Consider the following 12,844-nt stretch of genomic DNA (forward strand, 5'->3'; position numbering starts at 1 on the left):
AAGAGCCAAATGTTAAACATTGAGCAGCACCCTACTGGATAAAGAGGTTCGTTATTTTATGATAAAAACGGACAATTAAATGCGAAGCTAGAACAATCCTGGAGCTTAATAGACTTCACAACATAGCCTTAAAATATAAAAGAAAAACTGGCAGAATTATAGGGAGAAATGGACACATCCTACTAGGAAAGGGGGTGTCTTACACTGCTCCCGGAAACCGAGACAAAGCCAACAGCCATCAGGAAGGAAGCTCCCTTCCAGGGGCGTGTTCCTTGAGAAAAGTGTAAGCCCAGACTCTGAGCCCAGGCTGTCGGTCCCGGTGGGGATCCACCTTCCAGCCTGCCTGTAGGTTCGCTTTCTGGGCAGGTCCCTGTCCTGGGGCTGCACCCCGAACTCTGGGTCCAGCTCTCCCAGGGTGTCGTACTCACATGTGGCCACCAGGGGCGATGTTTCCTGAGAAGGCTCAGCGTCCTGGAGGGCTGACTGCCTGGGGGTGACCAAGCCCCCCACCGACCACCGTGAGCTGTTCCCCTCACCTAAGCACCTAGAGGGCTTTCAGACCCCAGGGCCAAGGACAGCTCTGCACAGGTCTCTTGCCCTCTATTCACAGCAAGACTCACATCCCCCTGATTGGATTGTTTTGGGGTGCTCTGGTCCCCCGCCCCGGAGCGGGAGAGAGGACGCTGTCTTTACCTTGGACAATGCCTCGGGGTTCGGGTCAGGGGTTGAAAAAGCAAAACTCCCGGAGGCCAGCAGGGAGTGTGAAAGGGCAAAGTGGCAGGGTAGGGACAGTGACCAACTGGACAAAACAGGCCCATCTAAGTGCCTCTGGCTAGGGTGTGGGCCCAGACCGGCCTGTGTGTCCCAGCTTTCCAAGAAGAGCTTGCACATCTGGATTTTTAGAGAAAACCTCCAGGGTAACAATAGGAAGATGTAAGCACAGCCTGAATCAAGAGGGGTTCGGGGAGGCCTCCTGCCCCTGGGCGGCCAGGGTGAGAGCCTGGAGGGTGTGGCTGACTGGGCTGGGGGCCGGGGGTGGTGGTGGTGGGGTCTCACGCCCGTGGTCACTATTTCCCACCCTCGCCTCCCAACACCCTCGGCAGGAAGATCCTCCCAAGATGCGTCCTGTCTCCCCACTGGACAGTTGTGGTGCCTGACGCCGCGGGCGCTGATCCCCGGCCGGGCCCTGCTCGCACTCAGCAGCGGGAGCGAACAGCGCCACCTGACCCGTCGTTGCACCCGCAGATAATCTGTGGGACCAGTCGCAGGGTGAAGTGGGGGCCCCGGGCCCTGCACGAGGCTGCCTACCCCCGCTGTATGTGTCCCAGGGGTCGAGGGACACTTGAGCTTCCCATTCCTGGGGACACCTGCGTACAGGTGGCCGCAAGCCCTGAGTGTGTGGGGAGGGGGCAGGGGGCCCCCTGCCTCGGGAGAGGGACCACCACTGAGCCCCAGATGCTGAAACATCCTGTCCTCACGAAAGCATGGGGGCAGTCGATATAGTGTTTTTACGGTCTCTATTGGAAAAATAAAATCTCAGAAGTGTAATTCCAGCCCTCAAAGTTGTTCTGGAAACTTCCCTGCTCACAGAACTGTCCGGGTCTGGCCCCCCCTTGGCTATGTTCTGCCGCGGTCATTTCTCTCCTCTGAGAGGACACGTGAAAATGCTCAGCGTGCTGCTTGCCTCCCGGTAGGGCCCTCAGGGCACCTCGCAGAGGCCCCGGGGGCCAGGCCGGGCACCACCTCCCCCTGGGTCAGATGTCAGCAAGTGCTGTCCTGTTGGTATTTACTGTTCCTTTTTGCAGGGTCACACACAGAGCTCCGTGGAGGAGCCTCCTCCCCCGACCCATCCCACTGGATGTCTGCCCAGAGGGCAGCCTGCAACCACCTCGCTCTGTCCTGAAAGCCAGGCCAGCGGCGGGGGGCGGGGGGCTGGCCGGGACCTGTGGAGAGGGCCACCCTGGCGAAGGAGGAGGCTGGGCCAGGTGCCCGAAGGCCAGGGGGCAGGTCGCAGGGGAGGTCCAGGGCCAGGGGTCAGGCCACAGGGGAGGTCCAAGGGCAGGGGGCAGGCTGCTGGACCGCAGGTAACCCCTCACCCTCAAGGGTCAACTGGAACTTCCCTTTGTGCCACGGTTTCCTTTAAAGTGCACCAAAAGTAGATAATATACAATAAATAAATTCAAAACTTCCCAAAAACTGACACTACAGGGGTTATAGTCTCTACCTCCCAGATGGGGAAACTGAGGCTGGGCCCAAGCTGGTTGGCAGCAGGAGCCTGCCTCAGTGTCCCTGGCTGGGGCCTGCACACCTCTGGACCCGGGCCCTCCAACACCCAGGGGAGACGAGGTGGCCCATTTCCCCCATCCCCCCACCCAGGCCCTAGCAGGGCTGATCGATCACATCTCCTACAGCGCTGACCCACAGCCGGGCCCAGCCTTCCAGCCACCACCCCTGTCCAAAGTCCAGGGCGACTGTGACGCTTGCTTGGCTTGGGACAATTTTGCACCAGCTGCTCAGTCCTTGAGTGTGGGGCCGGGAGAGGTCTGGGCTGCCTTGGCCACTGCCCTGGAGCTGCCGGGACCCTTGTGTCCTTCGCCCGTGCCCCTCCTGTCTAGGGCTCTGGCGGGGATGCAGCCACGCTCCTTCTTCACCCTCCCTGACCCGTCCCTCACTGCACTGAGTGAGTGCAGCCTGGCCCCAGGCTGCTGGCCAGGCCCCCTATCTGCAGAGTGACCAGGCTATGCACCATCCCAGGAAAGACTCACGCTGGTGGGGTGGCCTTCCTTGGGGAGTAAGTGACAGTCTCTGCCCACATGACGGGGACTGAGAAAGGCCGCAGCACCTGGCCAGGCCAGAGCCCAGGCCACCTCCTCAAAATGCTGGAAGGAAGGGCAGCTTGCCTGGGAGCGCCCCATCACAGCCAGCCTTATGGCCACCTCGCCCTCCATCCCGCCCCAAATCTGATTTCTTCCTGAACCCAGAGCCCCTCAAGGGTTCTTAGTTGTCTCTGGGTGTTCTAGCCATGCTTTGCATACAGTAGGCGCTCATTAAGTGTAGAGGACAAACTGGCAGCAAGACAGTCGGACAATTAAGGAATTGAAATAACGCAAATAAGAGCATAACTATTTATGTCATCTGTATTAATTACAGTGTGTCACTCCTGCTTCCGCCCCCACCCCCGCTCTTAGTAGCCAACATTACTCTATTGCTAACTTTTAAATTCTTTCTTTGATCCGTGGGAGGAGGAGGTCCATTTTATATCAACACCTGTTCTGATGCTTCACACACCCAGAGGTATAGGTACGCACTGTTCCTGCATTTCCTCTGGGTGTCTCCTCTGGGCATAGACAGAATGTCCTCGGGCCCCATAGCTTGCTGTGTGGCCCAAGGCAAGCTGGCTCCCCTCTCTGGTCCCAGTGCCCCCAGGAGACAAATGGAGGCAGGCATTCCTGGCCTGGGAAGCAGGAAGCACCCTGCTGTGGGCAAACCAGAGGCTCGGGGACCTCTCACACAGCGACAGAGGGAGCCAGGAGCTCTGCAGGGTGGGATGCAGAAGGCTGGACTTTCTGGCTTGCTTCTGAAGGCAGTGAGCCCCCCTGCCCTGGGAGTGAACAAGCTGCCGCTGGACGGGCAGGTGCTAGCTGGGGGCCATGCCTCACCTCGCCAAGGAGCCCGTAGGATACCACGGGGCCTGGCACAACCCTGTTGCTTACTCAGCACTTATGCCCACTGCACATCTGTGCCAAGGGCAGCTCCGGGCACGCGGAGCACAGACGGGCAGAGGCAAGCAGGGGTGCTCGGGGCCACCGGCGGCATACCTGTAACCCCTGTTTTAGAGATAAGGGAGTGAGGTCACCCGCCCCATCACCCCCGTACACAGGCCCGTTCTGCTGCCCGCCGCGTTACTGCCCGGGCCTGGGAGAAGCCACAGGCGGTGGGCGGTGCATCCCGCGCGGGCGGTGGGCGGTGACAGGGGCTGGCAGGGCGGCCAGGGAGGGGCCGGGGGCGGGGGCGGGGGCGGGGCCGGGGGCCGGGGTTCCGGCCGGGCTGCCGCCGGGAAGGAAGGCGGGGACAGCACCGTGCAGCCCCCGGGGCCGGGCACAGGCAGGCCTCTGCGGGCCCAGGTACGCCCGGGGGAGGAGCAGGGCCCGGGCCCTCCCCGCTGGGGGCGGGCAGGGTTGGGACAGGCCCCGAGCGGGCCAGGACTTCTCTCGGCCTCTGGCTGCAGCAACCATCTGGCTGGGTGGGCACGACCTCGGGTCCCCGGGTGCGTGGCAGGGGCCTGGGCACCCACCCTGGTTTCCTTCACCCGGCGGAGGCTGGGCCAGCTTTTTTCTCCATCAGTCTCCCTCGCCCCACAGCCTTTGAGGGGGGCTCCTCTGGCTCCTGCTTCACGGCTCAGGTGAAGTTGTCGCTCAAGCCCCAACCCCGCCCCCACCCCCTCCACCCCCAGCCCAGGCTGTCCTGCACCCTCACCCCTGGTAACGCAGGGGCCACACTGCTGACCGGGTGGGTGAGAGTTGGGGGGGGGGGGCAGGAGAGCAAGTTAATGTTGAAGCAGCTGCTTCTGGCAGGAGGGGCGCCCCCAGCCAGCCCCCAGCGCGCCCAGCTGGGACAGCTGGCCGGGCTGGAGCGCAGGGAGGGGGCAGACGGCCGCTTCTGGGGCCAGCGGCTCCAGTGAGATTGGAGGGAGGGAGGCCAGGCCAGAGGCCAAGCAGGAGCGCCGGGCAGTGCGGGTGGGGGCAGGGGGGCAGGTGCCCGGCCTTGACCTTGCCCGCAACCACGTGACGCTGACTTTCCACGGGTAGGGCACCACTCTTGGGGGCTCCTGGACAATTAGAGAACTTCGAGGACGAAAGGTAAGGACAGAGACAGGCCCAGGGGTGTACCAACCTGTGCCCAGGGCACCTCTGCAAGCCGAAGGGCAGGTGGGCTGTCAGACCGTGGGGGCAAGGGGTGGTAGAGGGACTGAGATGCCCCATCGCCCCCACCCCCTGCTCTGTGAAGCCTTACACATCACAGCTCTCTGCCCCTCCTCTGCCCCCACTCCCCTGGGAGGGTTCCCTGTGTGTGTGGGGGGGGGGGTGGGCAGCCCTGACCAGCCTGAGCACTGGGCCCCTCACCCCCATCCCCACCAATGAGTTGGTGGCTACCCCCAGCCTCCCCTGCCCCAAACCAGGCCCTGGGAGAGCCTGCAGGCTTGGGCTGTGCATGGGCCACAGAGCAGCCCTGTAACCTTGGCCACCTTGGAGGGCCTTCCTGTACCTTGGTCTCCTGCCCTGTAGGATGGGGACAGCAGTCATAGGGGTGCTTACTGAGAGCATCTTTTATTTGGCATGTGGGACACTCTTGCAAAGAGAGGTCGACTCTTCAGGTTAATTAGTTCATTAATATCAGTCATGGCTATTAATGCAGGTGGATTCACGACTAAATCCCTCTTCCTTGTTCTGCTGACCCCGGAAGTGGGCCCCGGAGGCCCCTCTGGTTTCCTTGCCTCCCCAGGTTGGGCAGGACACACCCCCAGGGAGACACCTCTCTGGCACCTTCGCTCCTTTAGGAGGTGGACTTCCTGTCACATTCTTGTAAATAAGAGACTTCTCTGGCTTGGGAGGGCTTCCTGAAAGAGGGGGGCATTCCAGGCGAGCCCCGAAGGCCACTGGGGGACACAGAGGAGGAGGCGGAGGTGGAGGGGCAGGGAGGGGGTTACCCATGCACACGGCTTCCCCTCCCACACTCCCGTCTGTGTCCAGGTGATGCCCCCTGGGGACTGCCCCCTTCCTCTGTCCCTCCCCCCAGCTGTCCCACCAGCACACAACTGTGCCCGGGACTCTTCCTCAAATGCAGACCCGTGGGGCCAGGCACTCGGGAAGACACTCCAGGGAATTGTCTGAGCCCCAGAGGCTCTCAAGACCCCCCTCCCCCTCGAGCCTACCCCTCCCCACCTCCCATTCTCACAGTCGTTCCTCTGGGTCCTGGGTCTCCCTGAGACCTGAGCTCCTTAACCTTGGCTCTCAGATCCCCTGCCCTCCTCCCTGGCCTCCCTCACGGGTGACCCTACTTCCCCAGACCGCATCTCGCCCCTTCCCTCTACCTCCCCTGTGCCCCCTGCTGCTGTCTAGTGCTTGCACTCTGTCACAGCCCCGTCCACTGTCCACATCAGCCCCCGGAGGGCAAGGAGAGAGGGGACAGAGGGCAGGCCACTCCAGAAAGGCAGGTGGCAGGTTCAGCCAGCAAGGGGTCTTGCTTACAAGGCTTGTCTTGGGGCCTGTAGACGAGCAGTTCTCTGCCCCCAACTGCCAGGTCGTAGTTTCTACAGAGGCCTTACGGGGCTCAGTCCCGCACACCATCCAGAGGGTTTCGAGGACACATCGCTCCCTCAAGCCTGCGTCCCTGGGAGTGGCTCCCATGGTGGGAACCGGGGGCTGGGTTGGGGGGAGACAAAATGTACATTCCCAGGACAGGGGAGGGGGTGAGGAGCCTCTGACTACCCGGGTCCAGCTTGTGGGCCCAGCTCCGGGGGCAGGCAGGGACCTTCTGCCTCCCACCGAGGTCGCCGTGCTTCCCGGCCAGAGCCGATGATGCCTCCAGGCCCTCAGTACACCCACGCTGGAGTGCAGGCGCGACTGGGGCCCCGGGGGAGGCGGCAGAGGAAGGAGGGTATGGGGGGTGGTCCCCGGGGCTCACCTGGTGCAGCCCCCACTGCGCCCCTCGGCACCCCGGCCAGCCCTGACTCTCTCCCCAGCTCCCTGCGGCGCTGAGCGCGGAGTCCCCATGGCCTCGCTGAGCAGAGCCCTGCGTGTGGCCGCCACCTGCCCTCGCCGGGACCTGGGGCTGCGTGAGCTGACCAGCCGAGCCGGGCCCACCACCGAGAAGAGCGTGCCGTACCAGCGGACCCTGAAAGAGGCCCAGGGCCCCTCGGCGGTGGCCCAGGGCCCAAGCCGGCCCCTGCCCAGCACAGCCAACGTGGTGGTCATCGGCGGGGGCAGCTTGGGCTGCCAGACCCTGTACCACCTGGCCAAGCTGGGCGTGAGCGGGGCGGTGCTGCTGGAGCGGGAGCGGCTGACCTCCGGGACCACCTGGCACACGGCGGGTAAGGGCCAGGGCGGGCGGGGGCTGGGAGGGACTGGACTCAGTGAGGGGACAGTTCCAGGGGGACGACTAGAGGCTTGTTAGAGGCAGCTGAGCAGGAGGAGGAGGGACGTGGAGAAAAGATGGGGATCATCTGAAGGTGGACAGATGGGGGTCCCCTTTGCCCCCCCCCCCCGTCTCTGAAGAGCCGTAGTGGGGAGGAGGGAGCAAAGCTGAGACCAGAGCTGGGAGCCCAGGCAACTATCTGTTCCAAGAACAGAAGCCCCTCCCCAGATGGAGCCACTGGGGATGAGGGGCATCCACAGGCGGGCATAGAGCGTGGACGGGGGACAGAGCCATCGGGTGATGCAGAGCCGTGTCCTCCATGGGCACCAGGTGCGTCCATGATCCTCATCCTCCTAACTAACCGGTGGGCATGTAGTAAGCCCCTACTGTGTGCATGTCGCCAGGGCAACCACCCTTCTGCCTTAACCCTGGGAGCTGGGTGAAGTTTGCAGTTTCGGTGGGGTAAACATTCCCACCTCCGCTAATGTCGCGCTACCGGCGTGAGGTCACGGAACGTGGAGCTGGGACGAGGTTCAGACATCACATGCCTTGTACACCACTGTTCTGCCCTCCCGCTGTCCCACCCCAGCCGGGCCAGCAGGCCTCTCCCCTCACGATTACACCGGCCTCGGCCCTGGCCGCCCACCCCCCAGACTCCTCTCTGAAGGGAGCAGCTTTGTTGGTGGTCGGTGCACACGTGGGCTTCAGCCGCTCCTGGCTTGGGGTCCCGGCCCCATCGTTACCTGCTCTGTCGTCTTGGGTGTGGGACTGTTTGGCGCCATCTAATTTCACTCTAAAATCATCATGCCTTCCTTTTGGGGTTGCTCGGTCGCCCTGTCACAGGCTCAGCCCTGGGCTTGGCACACAGTAAGTGCTCGATAAAGGGGACCCCCGACGTTACCACCGTGTGAGCTGCCCAGAAAGCCGGTCTTCAGATCAGCTCTGACCCTGTGATTTCTGGCTCATCAACCTCCTGGGGTTCCCCGTGGGCTGCAGAGAAAGACCCAGGCCCTCTGCCTGATCTCCAGGAGCCCCAGGCTGCCGTGGGGAAGGGGGAGCACAGCGGGGGGCTAACAGTGCCCCCTGCCTTCCTGGCCAGGCCTGCTGTGGCAGCTGCGGCCCAGCGATGTGGAGGTAGAGCTTCTGGCTCACACGAGGCGCGTGGTGAGCCGTGACCTGGAGGAGGAGACGGGGCTGCACACAGGCTGGATCCAGAATGGGGGCCTGTTCATAGCATCCAACCGGCAGCGTCTGGACGAATACAAGAGGCTCATGTCGGTGGGTGTGGCCCCCGCCAGAGGTGGGGAGCTCCCGGTGGCGTGGGTGCTCCCTGTCCTGGGGTGGGAGCTGGGGCTGCAGGGCTCGGGGAAGGAGCTCTGACCGATCTAGGTCACCATCAGACCCAGATGCCCTCGCTGCTGGGCCACCTGGGACAAGTGGCCATGCCTCCCTGAGCCTCGGCCTTCCCACCTTTCAATGGGACCATATTGTGGAGCGGACATGGGAGAGGCCCAGTACATGGGGCTATTACGGCCACTGTGCTCCGTGCTCACGGGAGACAGGATATATATGAAATCACACCCCCCAGGAGGCAGTGCCCACACTTCTCCCACACCCCTGCCCTCCCCCCGACTCCCAGGCCTGGGGAGGGCCGTTGTCCAGGAGACTGGGAGAGAGGCTCATGCTGCTGATGATCCTTGGATTGGGGTGGGGTGCTGTTTCCTAACCCCGAGTGGCCAGGCCTGGACCCCAAATCCCAGGACATGGGGGCAACAGGCTGCTCCAGCAAACTGTCCTTTATGGAGCACTGACTGAATCCGTGCTCAGCACCCAGCGAGCAGAACCAGCTGTGTGGCCAGCAAGGGCCCATTGTCGCAGGGATGCTGAGGCCCCTGGGTGCCTGGGCTGGAGGCAGGGGCCACTGGCTTCACCAGGACAGGTCTGGGTCTCTGGGCCTAGTCGCTGGCCCCCATTCTGCTTCCTCCTCCCTTAGCTGACTCACTGGCTGGGACAGAGGCCTCCAAGCGAAGCCTTCAGCCCCAGCCTTGGAGCCGAAGTCCCCAGCTGCTGAGAGGCCCCTGCCCCTTTTCAGGCGTCCTTCTCAGCCAGAGAATCTGACCAGCTCAGCTCCTTTCTAGTTGGGTGGAGCCTGTCGTGGTTGTGATGCCTGGGGACACTTGATTGGCTGCCCTTGGGCCAATCAGATGTGATGGTGTGGCCTGTCCTACTAAGTCAAGGGCCCGCCCCGATGAACGCGTTGGTCTCCTGGGAGCTGGTCGGATTGGAGAACCTGTTGATCCTCAAGCTCAAAACCCCTCCAAGCCCTGGGGGGTGATTTGCATTCGTTTATAGAAGCCCTTAGGTACCAGAGACTGGTCGAAGCTCTTGAGGGGTACCAACCACATAAACGGTTAGCACCCCCAGTCTGCCCCGGGGGACTTTAAGTCATTTATGTCAGAGCTGGGTGAAGGTGGGATAGCTCCAGAGCCTGCTCCTGCGCACGGCGTCGTGCTCCTTACCCTAGTGCGGAGATGGCCCATGGGACGGGGCGGCTGGGGCATGGTGACCAGCTAAGCCTTCCTGGAGGAGGCGGGGTTGGAGCTGACCCTTGGAGGTGCACACGGGGAGGACAGTGGCCAGAGGGGGTCTGCTCCCTGAGGGCTGAGTCCCTCTGCTCTCGGTCCCTCTAGCTGGGCAAGGCATATGGCGTGGAGTCGCACGTGCTGAGCCCGGCGGAGACCAAGGCGCTGTATCCGCTGATGAACGTGGACGACCTGTATGGGACCCTATATGTGCCGCAGGACGGTACCATGGACCCCGCCGGCACCTGCACCGCCCTCAGCAGGGCCGCTGCTGCGCGGGGAGCACAGGTACCAGCGGCCACGGGGCCCTGTGTCCCCTGCTCCCAGCCCGAAGGACCCGGGGCCCTGCTAAACGAGCGCGTTCTCTCAGAATCTCTTCTGTGCTTTTCATCATTTATCCCAGCTGTGCACCTAGTCATAGAAAACATTGGAAAGGACAAATAAGCAAAAAAGAAGAAATGGAAGTCACCCAGAGGGGACAAGTGTTGACGTTTTAGTTTTACCCCCCCAAATATTTTTTAGGAAGATATATTTTTGTAGGAAGAACCAAACCACACTGCTCCATGGCCTTTTGACCAAAGACTAGACTGTAAACACCTGTTGGCGAAGCCAGCCCTGCTTTCTAGAAGTCACTTTATGAGAAAGACCCCGCGTGTCTGGGGGCACGTCCTCCAAGTCAGGGAGTGCACAGGGTTAGCTTCTGGTGCTGGGGTTACCCCATTTCCCCAGCGGTGTCGCATGACACAGCCCCAGCAGGAGCAGGGGTCCCAGGTCCTGTCCGGGTGGTAGGGAGCCGGTGACGGCGGGGGTGGTGGGCGCCCTCACCAAGACCTCGTTGGCTCTGGAAGCAGCCGCTCTCGCTCTCAGGTCATCGAGAACTGCCCAGTGAGTGGCATCCGCGTGCGGACCGATGACTTTGGGGTGCGGCGGGTCGCCGCCGTGGAGACAGAGCATGGCTCCATCCAGACGCCCTGTGTGGTCAACTGTGCAGGTGGGCAGGGGTCTGTCCCGGCTCTTGGGCGGCCATGCTGGCTGCTCCCTAAGCCTGGCCCGTCTCTGGGTGGGGGGCCTGGGTGGGACAGACAGGCCCGCAGAGGCTCCCCCCGCCCACCGGGCTGGCGGCCCCGCCTGGAGCCGCAGAGCCGACCTGTCCCTGCTCTGCCCTCAGGCGTGTGGGCCGGCGCTGTGGGTCGGATGGCTGGAGTCAAGGTCCCGCTGGTGGCCATGCACCACGCCTACGTTGTCACTGAACGCATTGAGGGCATCCAGGTAGGGACATGGATGGCTCCAGACCTGGCGTCAGGCTATGGGGGGGGGCGGCGCAGGGACCTGGCTCGGAACCCCAGTGCTTGCAGGTGGTGTGACCCCTCTCCACCCTTAGCCTCGGTCACCTCATCTGTGAAATGGGCACCATCACACTGGGGGTTTGGGGTGGGGTCAGAGTTAAGTGAAGGAACCCCTGGTGCTGACCCCCTGGACCTTCGGGGCACAGCTCCTCAGTGGTGCCCAAGACCGTGTCCTGCGTGGTGCGGCCCGTCCGGGCTTTGTCACGTTCTGTGCTCCGGGTGCTTCTTCAGGGCACCTGTGTGTGTTTGCCCGCTCCCTAATGCGCCCTGGCTGCCAGTGTCGGAGACGCTGATTCCGGACCCTCAGATCCTCCCTGGGGTCTTGGAGGGGCCTCTGCCAAGGGAGACAGGGGCCTGTACACCCCTGCCCTCTCTTCTCTTCTCCCCTTCTCATCTCCGCCCCATCCCTGCCCCACTGTGGTGCGGCCGGTAGCTTCCTGTCACCTTGTCAATGACCACTCCTCCCTCCCCCCCCTCATTGTCCACCCACTTATCAAACATTAACCCACCATATTCCATGTAACCCTCCCTCCTTCCTCCCGCTCACCAGCAAACATTGACTGTGCGTCCCAGGCCTTATTCTAGAAACCAGGGCTGTAAGAGAACGGGACCCAGTTCTTGTCGGGGTGGAGCTGGGGGGCAGCTACAGACCGGTAAAGGAGCAATTCCCAAGCAGGCTGGTGGGGCCCTGAGGAGGCAGGCGGGGGGCTGCAGGGACTCCTAGCCCAGGGGGCGGAGTGCGGGGGGCCTGGCAGCCCAGGGCCTGCAGGCAGTTCAAGGGGGCCAAGGGGGTGGGGGTGGGACAGTGTGCGGTGGGACCCAGCGAAGAGGCTCCTGCCCCGGAGGAGCCTGGCTTCCGGCTCGTCACTGGGACCGCAGCGGTGGAGGGGCTGGGGCGGGTGCCGGGCCCCGCACGCACTCCTGCCCCTCTCCCTTGACACAGGGCTTCCCCTGTTCGTGGACGAGTGTAATGGGATCCAGCACAGGCCTCCTGATGGCTGCTGGATGCCCCGGGCTCTGTGGCTCTGTGAGGAGAGCTCCCGGGTGGCCGCCAGGGGTCGCCCTCAGGCCACAATGGGCTCTGGAGTGCTGGGGACAGGCTGTATCCTGGGGAGGGATCCTTCTTCTTGGGTGGCCACAGGGCTGTGCGCCCTAGGAACACCCAGGTCTGAGGGTCTGGCCCAGGGCTGGGTCCGAGCCGGGCACTGCACCCAGCTGCTCTGTGACCTGGTCCCCTCCCTCTCTGGGCCTGGGGTGTGTGTCCCACAAATGCAATGCGTTCCGTGCTCTCTGCCGGTCTGCATTCCACCGGCCCCTGCCTGCTTTTGCAGACACCGCTCTACTTGGGCACTGAGGGATAGGAAGGCTCAGGTTTGGTGGCGGCGGTCCAGCTCCTCCATTACCCAGCCAGGCAAGTCCTAGTGCTGCATGCGCCTCAGTTTCCTTTTCTGCAAGATGGACAGTAGGGTACTGATTGAATGGGGCTGGCTGAGGGCGGAGCCTGTGACGGAGGGGAAGGGCTGAGTGTGGTGCGTGGCCTGTAGCAGGTGCTCCTCAGGTGGTAGCTGTGGTGAGGATGACAATGGCCAGAACCAAGGGGCACAGGGTGGTCACAGCTGGCGGGTGCCTCAGAGGACGAGATTAGGGAAGGCTGGAGCTATCAGGCAGGCTTCCCAGAGGAAGCGGCCAACAGGATTTGGAAGGAGTGGGGCACAGGAGAAACAATGAAAGGGAGCAGGGTGAGGTTGGGAGGAAGGGACACCAGTGGGACCTGGGTCATAG

At 62.9% G+C, this 12,844-nt stretch overlaps 1 protein-coding gene across 3 annotated transcripts in view; it reads left to right on the top strand.

Annotated features, from left to right (window-relative positions):
• Positions 1-4,040: 4,040 nt before the first annotated feature.
• The window catches only part of SARDH (sarcosine dehydrogenase), a 59,668-nt gene continuing 50,864 nt past the window's right edge, over positions 4,041-12,844 (top strand). Inside the window, exons 1-7 of one of the 3 annotated variants that reach the window (XM_025859514.2) lie at positions 4,041-4,124; positions 4,809-4,859; positions 6,743-7,090; positions 8,234-8,412; positions 9,825-10,004; positions 10,584-10,707; positions 10,885-10,985. In XM_025859514.2, the coding sequence (XP_025715299.1) occupies positions 6,772-7,090; positions 8,234-8,412; positions 9,825-10,004; positions 10,584-10,707; positions 10,885-10,985 (903 nt within the window). In that variant the 5' untranslated portion in view covers positions 4,041-4,124; positions 4,809-4,859; positions 6,743-6,771. Of the gene's footprint in view, positions 4,125-4,269; positions 4,403-4,808; positions 4,860-6,742; positions 7,091-8,233; positions 8,413-9,824; positions 10,005-10,583; positions 10,708-10,884; positions 10,986-12,844 lie in introns of those variants that run through there. The other 2 variants (XM_073889904.1, XM_073889905.1) reach the window with 2 other exon arrangements.

This window comes from Callorhinus ursinus, unplaced genomic scaffold, assembly GCF_003265705.2.
Source record: "Callorhinus ursinus isolate GAN/ISIS: 27379988/994484 unplaced genomic scaffold, GSC_fseal_2.0 scaffold122, whole genome shotgun sequence".
NCBI classification, from domain to species: Eukaryota; Metazoa; Chordata; class Mammalia; order Carnivora; family Otariidae; genus Callorhinus; species Callorhinus ursinus.